Source organism: Camponotus floridanus, unplaced genomic scaffold (assembly GCF_003227725.1).
Source record: "Camponotus floridanus strain SB8 unplaced genomic scaffold, Cflo_v7.5 scaffold10, whole genome shotgun sequence".
NCBI classification, from domain to species: Eukaryota; Metazoa; Arthropoda; class Insecta; order Hymenoptera; family Formicidae; genus Camponotus; species Camponotus floridanus.
In genome coordinates, this window is record NW_020229215.1 from 1,895,604 (window position 1) to 1,918,038 (window position 22,435).

The 22,435-nt window shown below is 29.3% G+C and overlaps 1 protein-coding gene across 3 annotated transcripts in view; it reads right to left on the reverse strand.

The window, feature by feature from the left end:
* LOC105249479 (metabotropic glutamate receptor 8) overlaps positions 1–22,435 on the reverse strand; it is a 107,035-nt gene that overhangs the window by 14,411 nt on the left and 70,189 nt on the right. For all 3 annotated transcript variants that reach the window (XM_025409198.1, XM_025409195.1, XM_025409203.1), the window contains 4 exons: positions 20,493–20,662; positions 7,637–7,791; positions 5,316–5,558; positions 2,508–2,663 (listed from right to left, as the gene is read on the reverse strand). In XM_025409198.1, coding sequence (XP_025264983.1) covers positions 2,508–2,663; positions 5,316–5,558; positions 7,637–7,791; positions 20,493–20,662 — 724 coding nt within the window. The remainder of the gene's footprint in view (positions 1–2,507; positions 2,664–5,315; positions 5,559–7,636; positions 7,792–20,492; positions 20,663–22,435) is intronic.

Below are 22,435 nucleotides of genomic sequence, written 5' to 3' on the forward strand. Positions count from 1 at the left end.
TGTTATTCCGCGCCAGATTTGTTCGCGAACTCACTTTGAACAAAATGCTTAAACAAGTTCGTGGAGTTTGTATCAAGTTATCGTTACTATTGCAGAATATCAAAGAAAATAACGCATTGATCGTGTCGGGAAATTATATTTCACGGATCCTCTTATCAAAAGGTGTATTATTCGTAATTTAAATAGCTATTGAATGTCGGTTCGAGCGACAACCTCGCAAAATTGCAAGGAGAAAAATATGATCTTTTTGCAAGTAAGACATTTATTTTAAAAAATGACTGGATAATATTGTCAAACGCGTAATAATAAATTATGCATTCGTTTTCTATATATCATCTGCAAATTTTCCATCGTTCAACTAATATTTGTCTCTGTTTATAAATAAGAATGAATTTTCTCTATAGAGACATATTTTGATGACAAATTTTTTATTAGATATTTAATAAAAATAAATTTTTTATTAGATATTTAATAAAAATAAATATTTGCTAATATTGTAAAAATATTGTTTACTGATAAAACGAAATAAAAAAATGGATAAAATATGAGTTTAGAATAAAGAAATAAAAATAAAACAAAACGGAGCAACATTGAGTGAAATGTTTCTTGGTGCGGTCGGTTTTATTGTCAGCTTATCTGTGAAAATGTTGCGAGGAAAAATGAGAGTACTTGAGATGCATAGCCTTTCTCTCTCGGAGGTTAAACAACCGAGGGTGCGGTTTTCTTCGAATTGAGGGAAATCCAGATAACGCCAAAGTTTAAACTAGACTCTTTTCAGAGAACTTGCATCCGCGGCTATAAGTTTTTGTCTTTCTCAAAACCCAATTATTGAGAACAATGTATAAAAATAAATACAATTCATTGTGCTTTATACTTATGCGATTATATGTGTGTGACTTGGTGCACATTGAGTTCATATATTATCATATATATTCAGTACACATTGAGTTCATATATTATCATATATTATCATATATATTCAGTACACATTGAGTTCATATATTATCATATATATTCAGTACATATGTAATATATAACTAATAATTAAAATACTATCATTTTAGTCAATTTATTAAATGATATTTTTATTTCAATTATTATTCTATCTGCAAATTTATTTTCCATTAAAACAACAAATAGAATTAATCTTTGTAATGTATTGGAAAAACGATATTCTCTTATATGTTGGAAAATTTGTGTAATTGGATTTGATCTAAAAATATTTATAAAGCAAATAAACTCTCTGATTTTACAGACTTCTTTTAAAAACGTAGCAAAATTAGAAAACTCGAGAAAATCTCATTTCTGATGAAATTTACTTAAAAAATTATGATGAAAAATGTGGATCTTTATTCGTTATAATTAATATTTCCTTTTCAAACATTTTAAAATTCAAATATTAAAATAAAGCATGTATCATTAAAGTAAGTTGAGAAGTTCAACGATTATAATTAACGATAAACGAATTAACCATTAATTATTGATAAATGGTTCCTTTTACTATTTGTGTATATTTGCACAATTTAATGGTTTCTAATTTTAGTGAAAAAACCTGGTATTTACCAGGTTCTTTAAATTAAAGCATTGCTCAGAAAATATTGAATAGAGAGATTAAAAGAAGAATAAATTTCTGTTATATACTGATATATCGGTTTTGGATATATACTGCAGTTTACTTTGAAAATTAATCTCCATTTAATTATTGCTAATATTGATAAATGAACATTTCCTTTCTATTTTGAAGTAAGATATTTTGATATATTAATATAAACTAGAATCTTGAGAACGAGAAAGAGAAGGATAATGCCTCGAGGATTGAAAGTGGACAGAGACGTAATAACGCGGGATTAAAAGACGGATCGACGGTGTTATGAAAATATTGGAGAAGTTAGGGAAAAGAAAAAGGTTTGAACGTTACGCGATAATCTGTTACGATAAATCTTGTCTGATACGCGATCGTGGAATGGATGGCCATGTAGGATAATCGCATTGCCACTTGATAGTGTGCTGTAACGAGGGGCAGTCTTAATTGTATCACAGTATACCAACGTGAAAGTGTTACGTGCCGTGAAATCGGGGAAAGTGTTTTAATTGCAATATCGATGAGGCGTCGAGATTGCCACCCTCTGACGTCACTGATAGATCGCTTTATACATGGACTGACGCAGTCGCAGCTCGATACACGTAGGATTTTCGCAGATGTAATTGATTGATTTGCGCGAGTCTCTTAATTTAACGGCCTCTTTCGCACTCGAGGCACGTAACGCTAACAAATATTTATTCAATTAATCGATATTGTATCACGTTGAAAAAAACACTAGTGTGCGCGGCGCGAGATACTCGATTGTATAAATATACAAATGTTATATAATTAAAGATATAACGTAATTTAAATAAAATTGTATGTATGCTAGCTTATATATTATTTAGAATATTAAAAATACATTGCACAGGATTAAAAATACATTGGATTAAAAATTGTTATAAGAGGATTCAACGTAACTCACCAATAAAACTGACGTTGCGAATGTGTTGGAGGAGTCGTGGACCATCCGGTGCTGGTGAAAGAGTCCCGCAAAGATAATGCGACGTGCCCAGATTATTTACGCACTCTTCCTCGATAACATTATGAACACCGTGTGCCATAGCGTAAACAGCATCCACTAAAAATAATTGAAAAAGTTTTGATTTCATACAGCAATTTTTAAAAAATGCATACTATTCACGTATGCATGATTTGCATACTGATTATGTATATAGCCTGAAAGCTTCATAAAATAAATAGATACTATGCGCTATCATATATATAATTTGACTAGATTTGAATATCATATATATAATTCGATCATCATATATATAATTTGATTAGAATTTAAATATTTTGGCTATTATTGTAATATTATGACTATTATTGTAAATAAATCAAAGTATTAAAAATTACTGAGCTTATCGTGAGGTCTGTGAAAATATATTTAACGGCAATTTAATGTCTTGATAAAGACAAGAATTACATTAAGAATTATATTAATTCTCGAGAAACAAAAGACAATCCTCTTTTTCCCTTAAATACTAAATAATAAGAGTATCACTGTACATAGCTATCGTGTTCTAATTTTGTTTCATCTCACGAATCTAATTCATTAAAAGCTCGCGATAAAATATAATTCAAACTTTTGTATCAATATATCAAACACTTTGTTTAATCGGACAATTTTATTGTTCCAATCAATCTCGAAGATTTCAGTTTTCTATTGTACAATTGACAAGCATTGTTATTTATTTACTCAAGGATAAAGAGAACGTTTTGCTCCTTAATGAAAGCGTAAATTGTTGCTCGCAGAAAAAATGCCTCGTATATAATTAATAAGATGATTTACACAGAAAGATTTGTGAGTTGATTGAGATTTTACTTTGGGAGGTTTCGATCATTTCAAAAAGAAGTCTCAAGAAGAATAAAACAAAAAAAAATAAAGAAAGCGAGAAAAAGGGAGAAAGAAAGAGATGACATAAGCGATCTAAGAAAACGTTGATCTTGCGTAACTTTTCATGCGCCATCACGGTGGCGGTGCACCGGACGTGTTTGTTAACGCAAAAACTATAGCGGAGGAAAATTGCTTTTCTTGACTCGGATCGCTGTTTCTCTCTTTTCTTTTGCGACGACTTCGCGAAAGTTTATCGTAAAAGTTTGTCCTGTCTGCATCGGAAGCATGCATTCTAATATCACGGATTAGTCAACTACGATTAATTGCAAACATTGGCACACTTATGGATAAACAATAGTGATCTGGGATTAATTGTATAGAATTTATGTTTCTGAAAACTCTGTCTTTTTTTGTATGTTTCGGATTCATTCACTTTAAAAGATTTATTTTAATTCATGCGATAAAACCATGTGTGTAATCTCTTAAAAATATTTTTAATAATTGATACAGTTGTGTATATTTATTAATTACTGAGATTAAAGACACATTTAATGTATTCGAAAATACATATACATATTTGTCTTGAATTGTATTTTTTTTGAATTGTATGTATTATATATATATATATTTTTTATATTATCTATTTATATTATTTTAATATATCATATATATTTTTTTAATTACATAATAATGTATTCTTTGAATTGTATATATTTATCTTTTGAATATTATGTTAAATATTGCATTTTTCAAATCTCTATATTTCGCGAATAAGAAAATATAGGCATTAATAGCATCGCGTTCGTCAATTGCACGTGTATACAATGCAAAAATAGAGTGGATAATTTATAAAATAGGAGATCGCGGAATGTCCTGATAAGAGGAAATCGCGCGGTAAATAATCGATTGAAGCACGCAGTTATCTCACTGAAGGACGTAAGTCTCATATATTGTCGATATTACGGTCGAATGGAGACAGTCAAGTTTTTCCCGTTTCTGTTTTTGGGTTAGAAAAATGGTCGAAGGGTGACGAAAAGTTGGAGGGTTGCCGAGAATGCTTCTCCTCCTTTCACTTTTCCTACCGTCCGATAGCTATCTTTCCGCTCGTCTTACTTCTCGTCCTTCCTTCTACTGATCTTTTCTTTCGCACTCTTTAGGATATAAACGACTGCAAAGTGTTCCCTCTCGCGCACAATTCGCACTTCCCGCAATTAATTAATTGCCATGGCATGAAAGAGAACAATTTATCTATAAGACATTCTTCTTTTGTCGATTTAGAGAAATCGTAATTAATGCTAATTGACGCTAATTTAATTATAAAATTATATACTAATAAATTGAAAACGTCAAATTAAATTTTTAATAAAAATTAATAGTCTTCCAAACGTTAGAGTAATAAATTCCAAATTTATTCAAATAATAGATTAAGGGATTTAATTAAAATTTTATCGACTTGTATGTAAATTTCTACAATTATAGAGTTGCAGATCTGTGAAGTTGTCATCTCGAAACGCGAATTTTAAGATTTTACTTTTACTTTTTGTCCACCTTGCAAAAAAAGTAAAAAATGTTTCAATAAATTTGTTCAATTTTTATTTTTAATTTCTTTTTCTAAAATGGACAAAAAATGATTATCTGCAGACAAATGTGGACAAATTGTGGACAATCGAATGCCATATCAATTTTATAAAAATTCGCATTTCGGCATGCTAACTTCACAAATCCTAGACTTGCGAAACTAGAAGATATAAATGCCAAGAGGCAATTTTCAATTGGTATCGAAATAAATCACAACTGTCATCACATATACTTTTCTCATTCTATATGACATAAAAATGAAACAGATAGTCCGAAAAGTATCAATAACGATAAGAAAAATTCTATATATGTTACCGACAAAAGGCACCAGACCCTCCTGTTCGTAATCGACGAGGACCTCGTCGCCGGTGCAGCGCGTCACGTCGCTCGACGCATTCGCGTTGAAGGTGCATTTGTGATGCTGCGACCAGAACTCCCGGAACCAGATATTCCGACAATTCACCGTCTTCCCCGATTTATGGAAAACATTGATCTCTGTCTGCTCTTTACACTCGTTGCCCATTCTTGGCCGCAACTTCAAATAGTAGTCGTCGAAACCTACAACAGAATCGAATCACACTTGTTACAGTCAAGTTGTTCAATAGCTTCGATACATTATGCTTTCTCGCTGGAAAAACTTTTTGCGCCTTTGTCGTGATAAAGTTGAAATAAGAATATTTTATTCAAGAAAGTTAACTTTATTGAATTTTAAACTTAGAACTTTTCATAGTGTATGTGATACATAACAAGGCACCTGATTATATAAAATTCAATTTTTCAGAATTTTTAAACTCATCAGGTTATAATATCTGAGCTTTTAACATTAATCTAAAAATTAAATATATTCAGATCATAGTAATTGTTCTTTTTCCATCTTATTATTCTGATCAAAAGCAGAACCCGAAACAAAGTACTCGTAAAAATTGTATCTTTTAAATGTCAGCACATTTGCTTTCTCAAACCTGACAGTTTATAGAATTAATGAACATTAATGATCTTCATTTTCTTTGACACTAGAAAGACTAATTTTTGTACTGATTCTAATTTGGTCCGACTAATGAGAGTTCGACATTTCTGTTAATTACTTGATATGAAACGAAAGTATCGCTTGTTGCGCATATTTCTTCGATATCTGCGATGGCATATATATAACGTAGATAACATTGTTAACGACGAGTCATGGATGACGCAATATAATAAGTGGCGTAAAATATTATTTACTTGTCATTCAAGATTAATGAACGTCAACTCAAAGTTAAAACAATATCGTTACAATGGCAACGAAGTTATACAACAAGCAAACCCGATGACAAGGAAATTCAATTATGGAACGATAAAAAGTGAATTAGATTAAAAATCAAAACAAGTAACAGAATTATACATACATAAATACATACATACATACATACATACATACATACATATATATATATATATATATATATATATATATATAGAGAGAGAGAGAGAGAGAGAGAGAGAATGCTTTCTAATATAAGAAATTCATTTAATACATTTAATTAATATATTAAATTTGTTTCATTTATTTGGCCTCACTTCATATATGTGTGTGTATATTATATAAATTTAGTATTAATTTAGTAAATTTAGTATTTTAATTAAATAAATTAAATGAATTTCTTACATTAGAAAGTATTTTCTCTTCCCCCTCCCCCCTTCTCTCTCTCTCTCAATAGTTTTATTACGCATAAAATTACAAATTCTTAAAATAAAATTTATTTTAAATACTTTATTATGAAAATTTTATTTCTATATTAAAAAAATTCAAAAATTTTGTTTATTATTTAATCCACTAAAAATGAGATATCAATTTTATTTTGATAAAGAAATGCTAATAGTGCGAAACAAACGCATTCTTTTAAATTTATTGGATAATTTTTGGCGGAAAGATTATTATTACTATAAAAATAGCTTTTTTTACGCATCTCATATATAATGACACTAACACACGAAGGCTTTTGCGTATAATACATTTTTCATGCCGCCTTTTGATACGCTCGTTCGCTTTTGTATCGGAATATTCGGTATTCTTAAAGCTCAGACTTTGACGCGATATCCTGAGAGCACGTGTCTTTGCCGGAATAAAAGGACCAAAGTGATATGATATTATCAGGAAATCAGTTATGTATCATCCCAAGCGTCTCTTACTAAATCTATAATAAATTTTATCGAAGGATTTTTCAATACGATCCGTTGATAAAAAAATATAGAATGCTTATAAACTATAATAGTATTTTATTTTATTCTTCTAAACATAAACAATTTTTTAAAGAAATATTATATATTGGTCAACACAAAATTTTAATTTGTCTTTCAAAGCTTGAATCTCTCTCTGCCTTTTTTTATTAAATTTTGTTAATTATAAAAATTTTCAACCCGTATTTATTTATTTTATATATAATGCAGTTTATTTTATTTATTTTTCGTTAAGTTTACATTAAGCTTATTTAATCATTCTTAATTACATATTTTCTCTGTTCCAATATCCTACTTTATACGAAAATTATCGATTTCAAGCCTTGTTTGTGTTTGATTTAGAGTAAACTCAGGGTAAACATTTTCTTAATTAATCCGATTATAATAGAGTTGCATGAGTATAGTAAGGAGTCCTTTACCTTTGAGGGCATTTCTATAGGGCAGGATGGTGATGGTACCTTCCGCCGCGTACTCTTGATCTCGGACGGGATGAACTTTAGCACCCCACGAATCGCTACCCACCCACATGAAATGGCCCGTGCGATTGGCTCTTACTGTTGCCTGAAGCAGCTTCCTGCAACGAGATAAGCCGAACGATAAGGATGAATTATGAGCAATGATGATTTCGGTTACTATTAACTCACGACATGTACAATAGAGATAATCTTATAATACCTGCTATCATTGCCTACAATTCACCATGTTATTATTAATTATAATAACAAAATATTGCTTCTTGTCTTCCTTTATCTTATTATACTTATGATCCAAATTTTTGAAAGTAGAACAAGAAATGTAGCATTTATATTTTTTATTGCTAATATGATAATAATGGAAATGTTCATAAATTCGTCATTTCACTTTTAATAAATAAATAAATGTGTTTGGAGTTATAAAAAAGTTTATGATAAAAAAGAGAGAGTACTCAATTGCATAATTTAATTATTGTTGTGATTGACATTGATTGTAGTTTTATAATTTTATTTTTTCTTCTTGTCAATTTAAATGACAGGTATATTTTATTAATACAAGTATATTTTATTAATGATTGGGTCAAGCATTAATTTATTATTAGCTATATCAGAGAAATCTATTAAAATATGTATAAATCAAAATATTGATTTATATTACTTGCTTTACATTGCTGTACTTTTATTAGTGAATTAGTAATTGTAACTTATATCATTTAAAATAATATAAAAATATATTAGAAAGCTTATAATTTATATTACTACAGATATTGCAGGTAAAAATATGCTTTAGTAATTAGTAATTAAATCATTAATTCATACTAACATCAGAGAAATGTGGTATGTAAATCCAGAGATTGACATACACTACTTGTTTCACATTGCTAATCTTGTACTACTGATAGATCAGTGAAAATTGACTTGTATCACTTAAAATGGTTTCTGTATTTTATTGATTTATACTACTGAAAATATCTTGAAAATATTCAATTCGTTATTGATCCATTTATAGAAAAGTGAATAATTATATTACTACAATAATGTGCAAATATAAAAATGTTTTAGTAATTATTAACTTCAAATAATTAAATATTAATTATTAATTTCAAATCATTAATTTATACAACGTCAGGGATATCTATTAAATTATGTACAAATCCAGAGATTGACTTATACTACTTGTTTCCCATTACTGGACTTGTACTACTGATAGAACTAATAGAAATTGAGTTATATCACTTGGTTTCTACGTTTTATTGACTTATACTAATGAAAATGTCCCAAGGATCATTAATTCTCGTGCTACTGACAAAGATTTATTGAAAAGCTAATATTTTATATTACTACATGTATTACACATAAAAAAATTTTTTAAACATTATATGCACTTATTTAATACTATTAAACAAAGTAACGATTTAATTAATGAACAAATTCCTTCTAATCCAAATTTCATCTAATGTAATTATTCACACAAAGAAAGACTATTAACTATTATCTGATTTATTTCATGTAATTAACATCTCTTTATAATGTTAAATGTAAAAAACGAGAATTTCTCCATATTTCTCAATACTTTATATTATTATACTTTATATTATTATTAAATACTAGATTATTTTCATTGATATAATCTTAACAACTTTTTTCATTAAAATTATAATGCTATAATTAAAAAAGAGTATCACTATAAGATTAATGCGCAAACATTGTGACACTGAAATTTTTCAAAAAATTGGTAAGCTCTCAACTTGGTCAATATTCGATCTAAATGTATCGATTGTATCAATAAGAAACTCGTAAAAAGGACGAATCCTTATACATTACAACGCAACTGGAACCCTGTAGGGAATCACGATGGGATTCAATCGTATTAATCCAGAAAGATATCAACGGGGAGATGCAAGGAAGAAGCACCGGTAGTGAGCCGCAGATCGATATCAACTTATCGGTTCATGGAAATCGAATCGGTAATGGCTTTTCTCCTATGTCGGGAAATCTCGCTGCAGAAGTCAATTATTTGCCTCGCGAGAATCAAGCCGAGGATCGTAAACAACCGGACGACATTGATGCGCTTGATGGAATCTAATGATGGATTTGCAGCAAAATTTTGCATTATTTCGTAACACTCATGCGTTTCTAAAAATACAACATCGCTGTTTCCTTTTGTTTGTATCGGTGATTCTTAATTTCTTTTCCTTTTTCCTTTTTCGAAACTTCCTTTCTCACTTTACTACTACACTCATTTCAGTTATTGGAGTGATTCTCAGACGCGTCAAATGTTGCATACAGAATGCGATGCGATATCACGGCGTTCGCTTGTCGAAATTACTTTCTTGTCGACTTGAATAACCTTTTTTAAAAATTTTTAATAAAAACAAATAAATTCTTTTAACTATTTTATTTAAATTTAGTAAGTAAGATAGTAAGTAAGATTTATAATATAAATAATTAAAAATATATCAATTTTTAATTTTAGGTATATTATAAAGTATGTAAGAGATTTTGCGGAAAAAAGAACACATATATGTACCATTGTTTTTAAAAAGAATCTAAAAGAAATATCTATATAGAAAATAAAACAAAATATTTAAATTGAATATATAATAAATAAATTTAAAAATTATTGCAACTTGGCAATTTTTAAAAAAATTCTTTTCTTTCTCTTTCATTTATACTTCATATTTAAAATTAAATATAAAATATGATTATAATTCTGGGTTTCATTTATCTTGAATGAAGATCACACATACAACGTTATTTCGCTGCTAAGGATGAAATTCAGCCGTAAATTTATGGTAGGAATACGGATTTTAGCCTGCACACAATTAAGCTGCATGTATAGTACTGCTGAAAGCTAGATCTAGTTGATTTAATGCTATATGGCTAGTTAGGTAGCAGTGGCTAATATTTCACAGCTTAATTACAGTTTCTCCAAATTGCTTGGAGAAAAACTTTTCACCTAGAAAATATTTTAAGATATTGTACAAAGCGAAAAGAGCGTATTTGATCCAGAATCCGATTGGGATTTATTTCAGACTCAAGCCAATTACATTCAAGCAGAACTGTCATTATAAATTTTCATCTTTTTTTTGTAATTAATCATGGATAAGATCATTTAAATATCTTAATCTATAAAAAAAAATAATGGAGCATCATTTGCATGTAGCTAGTAAAGACAGAATTAATTAAAAGTTACATTTGACACTCCTTGTGATTAAAAAATAGGTTAATCTTAAGCTCTATGTCGCATCTTTCATGTCGCGCATACGAAACGCGAGAGCGTTGCGTAGAGATATTCAAATTTTTAATTTTGAATCGCGCCACATCTTTCTCTCTTCGGTATTTCTACTTTCTTTCTACCATGAGCTTTGTCGCGCGTAAGCCTCTTTTCAACTTCTGCCCTGATTCTACCTAAGAAGATTAGCCGTCGGAAAAAGTAACCAAAAATCCCTTTCAGCCGACTATACTATACGAAATAACATCGCATTGGAATAGTCGAACTAAAGGGTCCAATCAAACAACTTTCTCGTATTGCAAGAAATCGAAATGCGATCATGCGCAAACTTTTCTGATCCAACGCCCAATCCAATTAATGTCATAGTCGAATTACTTGATTTATACTGCTGTTTTTGCACACGAAGAATTTCAGCAATCATCGTCAATTTAGAGTTCCGCAAAAAGAAAAAAAATGCGTTTAGATATAGATCTGCTATATCATATTTCGATGGTTTAACGTGATGATGAGATATACATCAATCAATTTTGGTAAAAAAATTTCTTTCGGTAAAATTAATCTTTTAAAACTGTTGTGTTATATTTTATTACCCAAGTTTAAATTTAAATATAATGCGTAAGTATCCTTATCTGTAAATAAATCGATATTTTGTTTCCAAACTATCGCGATTATATCTGAATATTTTTTATATTATATCTCGAACAATACCGTTAGCTTTAAAAACATCAAAGTTCAATTTGTGAAAGTTGGCGACATGTTGTAGAACAAAGTGAGGCACAAATGTATGGGGGTAATCGAGCACTCGATCTTATCAGGAAATATCGAGGTCGTTCTATTACTACCAGCAATCTAACTATTCACTTTACCTTCTGTTTCATCGGCAAAGGATAAAGGAAGGAAGCGAATAGTTGTAGCCAAACCTTCCCATTCTCCTCGATCGAAAGTTTGATCAGTTTCGAAACGGATTGCAAGTGATACATATATGTCGAACTACACACTATCGATAACATATCGAAAATAATTCTCTAAAAATTTATATTGTATCCAAAATTTTCAGAACGCACTGTTCATACATGGCATACAAACAGACTCAGATAAACGTAATATGATGAACATAATATGAATAATAAAATGAAATTTTATACGGACACACACACACACACACATTTTCAAAGTAATTAAAAAATTTAAAAAATAAATAAAGAACCAAAGATAATTTTAGAGAATATCTTCTTTGTATTATATATATAATATTATTAACAGCAATTTTTTAAGAGACTTTAAATATAGAGGAAGTAAAAAAGAATAAGCAATTATCTTTAATTATGAACTTTCCTTAATTACATGTTGATGGACAAGAATAAAATTCTAATAAAATTCCTTCTTTACGAAATCATGTTTAATAATAGAACTTTCTTCTGATCTTTTTTTTTTGGAGAGTCACCTATGACCCCAATTAAAAGGCCGTTCTTTCATCGTATTAAGTTACCGTAATGGAAAAGTGTAAACAACGTTTTTTCTCATAGGTGGTCGATTATAATAATACGGCGTGCGTTGAAAAATATTTTTTAAATTTTTCGAGCGTCGATGCAGATATTTTTCTTCCGGTTTTTGGCAGTTCGGCAAAAATTCCGTCAATGTCGAAGCGACGTTGACGTCGATTGATGGCGCGACTCCAAGGTATACCCGTGCTAGGTGGTTGTTCGATAATGTATCGTTTCCTCTTGAATGCACAATAAAACCCTGCCGCTTTAAATAGACAGCCGCGCGCTTCTTTCGAGAAAGAAAAAAATTCCCGTTCGATATATCAACCGGGTGGAGGACGAGATAAATAGAGAGAGAGAGAGAGAGAGAAAGAGAAGGACACCGACTTTGCGATGCCGACCGGAAGTCTCTTTCACTTCCCGTGGGACTACATCCGGTCGGTGAACGGAGTTCTGATCGATTAGGACAAATTTTCGCTCGAGTAATACGATGCACATGTGCAACGTGTCACGTGTCACCAAGTGAACTGTTCAAAATGAAAATAAGTAAGTCAGATAAATGTCATGTGTGTTCCAATAAACTATCTATCAACTTTAATGTCTTTAAATTTATACGGCTTGTTTTGAAATAATAGAATAATAGAATAAAGATAAAATAATGAAGTTTTCAATAATATTTATGAATTTTGTTAAACTTATTGAGATTTTAATAAATTATTCTTTTTAATAATTTTAATAAAATAATTTTAATAAAAAGCAATAGATAAGAAGTATAATAAATTTGTTAATTTAAATTTGTGAATTATAAATTTATTAATTTAAAAAATGCCGAGGATATACTTTTTTTTAAATGATTGCCGTTTTTCCTCTTTACATTTTTTAATATCTATAACCTATTTATATATCATATGCATTAAATATAAATTATATGCAAAATAAAAATATATAAAAAATGTTACATAAAAAAATAAAATAATAGAAGAAAGGAAAAGAGCAATAAGAGAAATGAAAAACTTGCAGAAATTTTCATAAAACTTTAAAATGTTATAGATATCATTAATTCTTCATTCTTTATCGTTGCTCGCGGATACTAATCATGAGTTGTCTGCGCTCGCAAAGTTCGCGAACAAGGAAATCTTGACGTTTAGCGTTATAATCAGAAGTTTCACACTAAGTGAAACCTCGAGCACGACGTGAACTAGGTTGAAATATGTCGTCTCTGGGCCGACATGCAGAACACGTGTAAGATACGATTATCTATATGCACGGTAGATCGTTTTGGGCCGAGCAAATGGAGAACAACCGAGAAAGTCATAGATCACGATTTCGTCGATCTTATATTACGAGACAGAAAAAGCACATCAGTGAACATTTCACAAATCGCTGCTGATTCGTTCGAAATCGTTTCTTCGTGCCTCGTTTGAATACGTCACTCATGTATTCGCAAAAAAGAAGAATTCGCATAGCAATTTCGCAACATCGACATTTACAGAAGAGATCGATAAAGTAGAGAAGGAAGAGTGTCTCGCATCTTATATACTATGGATATCATGGAGAAAAATATGCAAAGCAATTGATTAAAATATTGACTATGACAAAAATAAAAATGAATATGTCGTTCTCAGCGAACTTAATTGATATGAAAGTTCAACAAGTCAACAAATTTATAATCTATTTGATATTTATAGATATATTTAAAGATGTAGAATTAGATGTAGAATTACTTCAGAGAAAAATCTTTGTCTTTTTTTTCTTACAAAATATATTTTAATGAAATTGTCATATCAATAATTTGATAAAAGTCATTTATAATAAAAATTCTCTAATTATATAAATTATAATAAAGACTTCTCTAATTATATCGTGTGTTATAGATATTTATACATCATATATATGCGAAAACATCATAAAGGTCTCTCAAAAACGTAGAAAATCTTTTTTAAAAAATAGCATAAAAATATTTCCTATATTATCGTCAATATATATAATTTTTAATATCTCTCTGAAGATTTATTATAAATCAATACTTTATACTGAAATAGAGTTTGTTCTTCTTTTCTCAAAGGATCAAGTGTACTTGTATTTAGGAGACACATTCGAATAGTATATCTCTCCTATACAGTTACTAGATCTGTATACGACCCACTACAGTTTCAAGCATTGCTTGTTACATGCCGAGATGCTTGATATGCGAATATATGGATATATGTTACATATGAATATCTTTAAGATATATAGTTACGCATGAATGTCAATAAAATTTCCATTTCTATGCTCATAAAATATAATTTATGATAAATTATTAAAATGTACTGAAAGGTGTTAATAATTAAAATTTAAATTATTATCCAGAATGAGTTCATACAATTTCAAATAAATAAATAAAAAAAGCACATATAGAACATTTCTTTCATGAATCATCAAATATATTTGATAATAATTATCTTTTCGTATTCTATTTTCAAAATAAATTAATTCTTCTTCTACATATTTTTTCGGAATTATAAGTTAATCTTATGCGGATTTTCCAACATTTTTATTAAAGTGGAATACTTCGTGAGTAATCCGTAACGAATATATCTTTGTTCCCTTTTCTTATATTTTCAATTCGTTCCACTTGTTCTTGATGAAAATTAGCTTTCCTTTCTGTTCTTTTGTGTCAACTGCACGGCTTGCACTGCGTTTTATCATAAATGTTTCTTGCATATCACGTAATCAGCAAGACATCCATTATTTTGCTGTTATCGACGCTCGTGAGAAATGCACTCTTGCAGCTGCCCGTCGCAGCTGTTCGGCATTTAATACGATGCCTGTTTCTCTTTGCATTCAAAGCGACCAGAGGAATTGCACGCTGAATATCAGACTGTTTTGGATTTATTCCTTTTTACAGTATGAACGCGCGGTCTTCTCAAAGCGCAATGCTGCGGCGAAAGACGTTGTGAGTTTTCCTTCCAGATATTAAAAACATCAGAAAATTTCGCGAAACTCTTGTCGCGTGAAGAACTCGGCAAAGTCTTGCGGAGATTAATAACGGCGTCAGGAATTTGAACGAGGAAGAATGTCATCATATTTTTAAATAAAAGTAGAGGGACATATTTAAAATAGGTGTTTGCTATATTTCTAGAATGGCAATACTTTTGAGAAACACAAGATTTACGCATTCATTAAACAGCCATATTGCTAACAATTAAATGCAAACAAAGGAATAAATAATAATAAGAATTATAATTACATGATAACATGAAGAGTAATAATTTTGAAGATTATAAGTGATAACAATAAGAAATATAATTAAAGCTAATGTTTTTATAAAAATTAATATTTCACACTTTTCTTATGCAAAATTACATTAACTGCGAATTGCTTAAGTATTTAAAGCAAACATATGTATTATTTATATATGTATAGTTAACAAAATGAGAATAGGAGGAAAAGTCTGGTAATGGATGTCACGTAATACGGTTATCTGTGATCGATTAAAAATCGAAACGAGAACAGAGTTGTTATCATCTCGCCGCGGGAATAACTCGTTAACGCGCTAATTCTGTATTTTCGTTCCCGCTGGGGAGAAACGGTGGCGTCATTCATTTGTATGCATTTTAAAATTCGAAAGCACAAAAGTACGATGTAAAATTTTTATGTTATGTTACTTTAAATTGCGTTTGTCAGCTTGCATGAAAAGCATACAAAAAAATATATTCCAAGTTTTTTCATATTTAAAGGGTTTTAAATCAATTTAAAATTTTGCAAAAATTATATTAAATATGGAAGATGAAATAAACGTGAAGAATTTTTAAGAAATCCGCAAAACTATAAAAAAATTTACAATTAAATCTCACACAAATTATAATTTTAAATTTATATTAATATTAATGTTAATATTAATGTTATTTGAGAATTAAGAGTGAGATTCTTCTATCTTTTCACGTCACTGTAAAGTTTTATTTGAGAAAACTCCTAATTTTTTATTGCTTATAACTCGAAAGCTATTGGTATTTCGCCAAAAATGTTAAATTAGTTTTATATGACCGAGACGATTGCCATAATTTATCTTTATAGATGCAATGTGAAATTATATCGAGCAACAAAAAGTTGCAATGTTCTTTGGAAAATGTCCAAATTCTACTACAATAGTCGTATCTATATAATATATAATTCCTAAGATATATACAAAAAACTTTATACTTGCATTACATGCTTATATATTACGTGTAATATATAATACATATAAAAGAATTTCAATATAAAAACATAATATGAAAAAGTTTACATTTCTAGATGTTTGCCCCAATGTCTTATATCTATCATCTTCTTTAATGCTTTAAATTATCTATATATAATAAGTATCATATTTGTTTCCTTCAAATTCTTTTGAAATAATGAAAATTAATTTTACATAATTATTCTTTGTGTATATACGTGCCTAACACATACTAGTTTCAACATTGTAATATTTTTAATGTGTTATTATATCACATTTTGGAAAGTTGATATAGTTAAAAAAAAATTAAATTTCATAAGTAATTTTAATTACACGGAACTAAATTTATTACAATGAAATATTACTATAAAATACAAACTGAAAAGATTTTATGTATTTTTTCAGTTGCGATAATTCTGCGATAGAGGATACGATGTAATTTATTATATTTGCAAGATAAATATATATGAGATCGAGTAATCACGAAACTTGAACATGAAACTTGACTAATGAAGCTTCCGTTGGCTGGAAACGCGGAATATTTTATGGAATAATGAACGCAGCGGGAATAAAAAAGATTTTCGATGCATGCTACAAGCAGACTATGCACTTTTTCTTTCCTGCACTTTCTCGCTTTAGCCGTCTATTGTTAAAACCATTGAATCGAGCGTAGTCTGGTTGTTTCAGCAATAATATATGGCGAGAAAATGTCCGGTCGCAGTCGCGTTGCGGCAAATCGCTATGTTTAGTATGTCTTCAACAATTTCTCTCGCGTTTTGCTTGCTCTCTAATATTTGCTCAGTCGTTGTAAGCCGTTTGGTACCTTCAAGGAGCTTCAACGGCCATTTGCGACATCGCGAGAAACTTTCGAATAACACTCTATGTTAAAGTACATTCTATGGTCAAACAGGCAACTTCCGAAAGAAGATCAAGAGTCTTCAGAGAATAAATAGTAGTATTCTTGACTACAGCAGGCTGCTGCTCGGTTCCAGAGACCAATCTGGCTCCGGTTTTCCTCGATGACAGCTGCGATGATGAACAGCGTGATCTCCTCGGAGAGCCAAAACCGCATGTACTTCTCGTACAGTTGCACGTGATATAACACGGACGTATAACATGGATGAATACACATCGAGGAAACGCGCTTTATATATACATACATAGATATAGTGTATGAAACTTTATGTGATAAAATTTCTTATTTAAAGAAAAGCAGAAAGATACAAGAAGTCTTTTCACACTATAATCTCTGTTTTAGTCGTGTGAACGTTTAGTATTTTCAAGAAATGATAGTTGTGCTATTAATTTCTTTCGCTGTTCATAAAAATTTCTATTAAAGATTTGTTTAATTTTTATGCGCTTAATGAATCGGTTAGCATAATACTGGTATAAATATGATCAATAAGAAGTAGTATATTTTTATATTTAATATTTAATATGATAGATGATTAGTATATCTTTATATTTAATATTTAATGACTTTTCTTTAAATCTTTTCTTTATAAATTCTTTATAAGGTCAATTTAACAATTTTTGCACATAAAATTCCTTGAACGAAGGTGTTTTTACATTTCTTCTCTTTTCTAGGAAAAAGAATGATAAAGTAGATTTTTAGATATTTTCATAAAATTGCGTTACAAGTGCTTTTAAAAATTCTATTGTTTCTCGAAATGAAGAGACGTAATATGCTTGAATCTATTGTTCCGCGCATTCAACAGTTCAATTAATTCCGGGTATAAATAGCATATCGACGATCAAAAGTTGAAAGCCAGTTGGAAAGTACGATAATAGAAGGACGCTTTTTTTCACAACAAAATTTTGTAACGCAAATACTATCTCGAAAAACATTAGCAGTCTTACATCGTAAATTATAATAATTACGTCCGTCATCTCATCTGCACAACTGTAATTGAATAATTAACTGAGATAAATTTTGCATTTGCGTGCGTGCTTATCAAGCACACCGAAACGCTCCATATAATTATAATCATAACTAGCAATAATACGTTACTTAAGCCCGCGGTCACTTCTATAATAAATGATTTTCCATTGGGATTTGACTGAACGCGAGTAAGGGATTTCGAATGAAATGTGATACATGCATGTGCGCGAAAGCACACATTCTATCGTGATATTTTGCTATGGTAGCATATATGATTAATAATGCGGTTTTCCGATGATCTCTTGTGTTCGATAATTCAATTTTACGCTGAATCGTTTTATGCCATTATGGTAATTATTAATTGCAAGGAAATGAGAGCCGCAAAAGTGAAGTAGCAAAAGACTAATAATTTTCATTGAACTTGTAATAATCGTATGTATTCAAAATGTACGGGTCTATCCGTTTAATTGAATGAGCATACACTTTTGTTAAAAAATATTTACAATATATCAAACGAAACTAATTGCATTGCCTTCAAAAATCATTAATCACTTCGTTAATTTTTGCGAAACTCGCGGCAAAAACTGTAAGAGATAAATTTGAAAAATGCATGGCACAAAAATAACCAAATAACGACAATATATGATATATCTTCATTATTATATTATCAATATTTACTTTTATTATCAGATATAATGTGCAAAGCAAATGAAAATTTATTTTCAAATAATATATTTCATTTATTGTAGTTTTTAAGCAAAAAGTTTTAAGCAAAAAATATTCAAAAATAATAATAATTTGTTTCCGGACGATTATTATCGTTTATTTTAATGCAGATTATTTAACAGAGGCGTCACTGCTTTTTATTGAACTGTCAAGTTTGAATTTTTCGAATTACAAGCGCGCGGACGAGTCGATCTTCATTCAAACTTTGACCGCTCCTAAAAACCGGCAAATATCAACTTCATAAAGCGCGAGATTAATTGTCATTCTATTATCTCGTCCGCTTGGTTACATTTCGATCCGCTCACAGTTCACTAAAATGTACGCTGGTTTAAAAAGACCAGCTCTTTATTGTCTGAACAAAGGTCTGAGTATTAAATTCTAATCCTTAGCTTTTTCCCTCTTTAGAAAATAATAAATGAAACCCTTTTAAGTAGTACTTTAGCTCGAAAAAAATTATAAAAAGGGAAAAATCTGTTTAATATGGAAATATATACATGAAGAGGGAGAATAATATTAAACTGTTTTGATAAGATATGATATTTTTCATCCACTCATCTTTCAAGTCTTTTCGTAATTAAAAATATTTTATAATTTTTTTTATCTTCCTTCACCATTTATTCAATTACACGATTCTATTATGATTATGTAAAAGATGGATAAGCTCGTTTGATGTTGCACGTTCTGTCATTGTCATGACGCTTAGCAATTGTAATTAGCTTAGAATGTCAGACACAAACGCGATAAGAGCACGTACGTTTAAACAGCCTGTTCCTAATTGCGAGCGTTGATTTCCGATACTGTTTCTGTTATTAAATCTCTAAGATAATTGAAAATTACGCTTCCCTCCCTGTTGACCATTGATACATGTACTATCTGCTAAATTCCAATTTGAGATTTTGAGGTGAATTTTATTGCTTGACAGTATTTTTACTGTTTAATTTATGCATTGTATTAAACTGATAATAAAATTATATTGATTGCTTAAGAAAAATTAGGATTAAAATTTTTTATTTTATTATATTGATCGCTTTTAATTGTCCCGTTTAATTCAATAATCATATCAAATTCCATATTATTATTTATATGAAAAATTGTTTTTTTACTAAAAAATATTGCGTTTTTAAATCTGAATATATATTAAATAATTTTTTAAAAATAAATAAATATATATATACATATATATATATATATATATATATATATATATGTGTATATGTGTATATTTTATATAACGACGATCGCATTTAAATGTAAAGAAAACAAACTTAAGTTACCTTATGTTATCCTCGTCGACGAATATTATGACCCCTCTGGCATTATGCTTCGAGCTCAGTCGTTCGATTATTCTATCAAAGTCCTCGATCTTAGCATTTCTCAGGATCTTCTCGCTGACTGCGACACAGATGTTGTATTGAGCCGCAAGAGCAATGAAACTGGCAATACCCTGAAAATAGAATTTCAACCGCAAATAAATTGTCCGTCTATCGAATGAAAAATCGAATTTCGACGATAACGTGCCAGTCTGTTTTCTTGGTAAACAATTGGAATATACGTACAATAAAGAACGCTTGAAGGGGCGCATTTATATTTGCATACTTATTTAATGTTGACGATAAATTCACAAAATTTGCATAAAATATCGTGGCTATTGTTTGGGGTGACCAAAGAAAATGTACGATATAATCTTCTTCCGGAAAATTAAATCTCACATTTTTACAGTAAAAATTTATTCCGCTGTATTTTTATTGGAGAGAATTCCATATTTTACGCTAAATAAACAAATCTTGAATCAAACTTTAGATATTATTAATCAATACTCAAATAATTAAATTTCGATTAAAATTTGAGACAAAAAAAGTTTAGGTTTTTGCAATAATTGTAATTAATTTAACTGAATTACAAATAATTTAAAAATAAGTTTGTGGTAATTAAAAACAAATTTAATATTGAAAAATAAAGTTTAGAGATTTAATTAACAATTTCAACATTATGTGAATGTTTTTATCTACACAATCGCTATTATTATAAAATATAATGAACATCGGAATGAATTGTGCAACTATCTCTCGTGTTTTCTCGCTATAAAATATATGTATAAATAAATACATCGACGCGGCTCATCTGTCTTCACGATAACACCCGGCATTTCGTGATATATTTCTGCTTGTATATGGAGACTCGAAGAACCTGCGCGGAAAGAAAAGACGTCGAAGAATAATGCGGAATGCAACCCGAGTTGCAACCGCAGATGTTATCGACATGTTTCGCGTAATAAAAATTGTCACGATTTATTACGATATGCCAGATGAGATAATATATCCGTGTACTCTGCAATGATATTCGATCACGTTATAACGATTACATAGCAGAGTGATTCCCATATTTTCGCGATTTTGCAAATCGAGCAAATTTAATTTCATTTATTAATAATGACAATACTATATTCTCTCTCTGATTGAAAATACAGCAGAATTGATTACACAAATCCCGATGATTCAAATTGCCTGTTACCATCGGAATTGTTTGTAATCTGGACTTTTTCACAAAAGAAAAAATATTTCGAAAAAATTTATTTATATATTAAATAAATACACACATTATATATAAATACACACATTATATATTATATGTATATTATATGTAAAAAATGTTTATATTAATTTGTTTATATTTTATTTGTTTATATTTTATTTCATATTATAAATTTTTTTACATTTTATTTAATTAAATTTTTTTATTTTTATTATTATTACAAGAAATGTATATTGCTTTTGAATTTTTTTCTTCAATCCAATTAGTTAAATTTTCATAAATTAGTACATTTTTAATGAATTAATGAACATTTAATTATACATACCTACTTGGTTTGTTTTTAAAGAAGTTTTCTTAATATATTTTATATAATTTATCGAAATATTTACGTTACATAATATTAAATAATATTAAATTATATATCTTATTTTTTATATAATATATTAAATATCTTAATAATTCAATTTCAAAAAACAAATCTTAAAAAACTCCAATGTATATTACTCATCAAATTTTTTTACTAGTATTATTCGACGTATTTATAACGAGTAAGAGATCAACAAAACTCTTTCTTTGATAATACCCAGAACTAATTTTCTATAGGATTAGGACTGTTCTTTATTGTCTATTGTAAGAACAACTAAATAAGAAAGAGGAATTGATAAGAATGCCCGCTGTGAAAGAA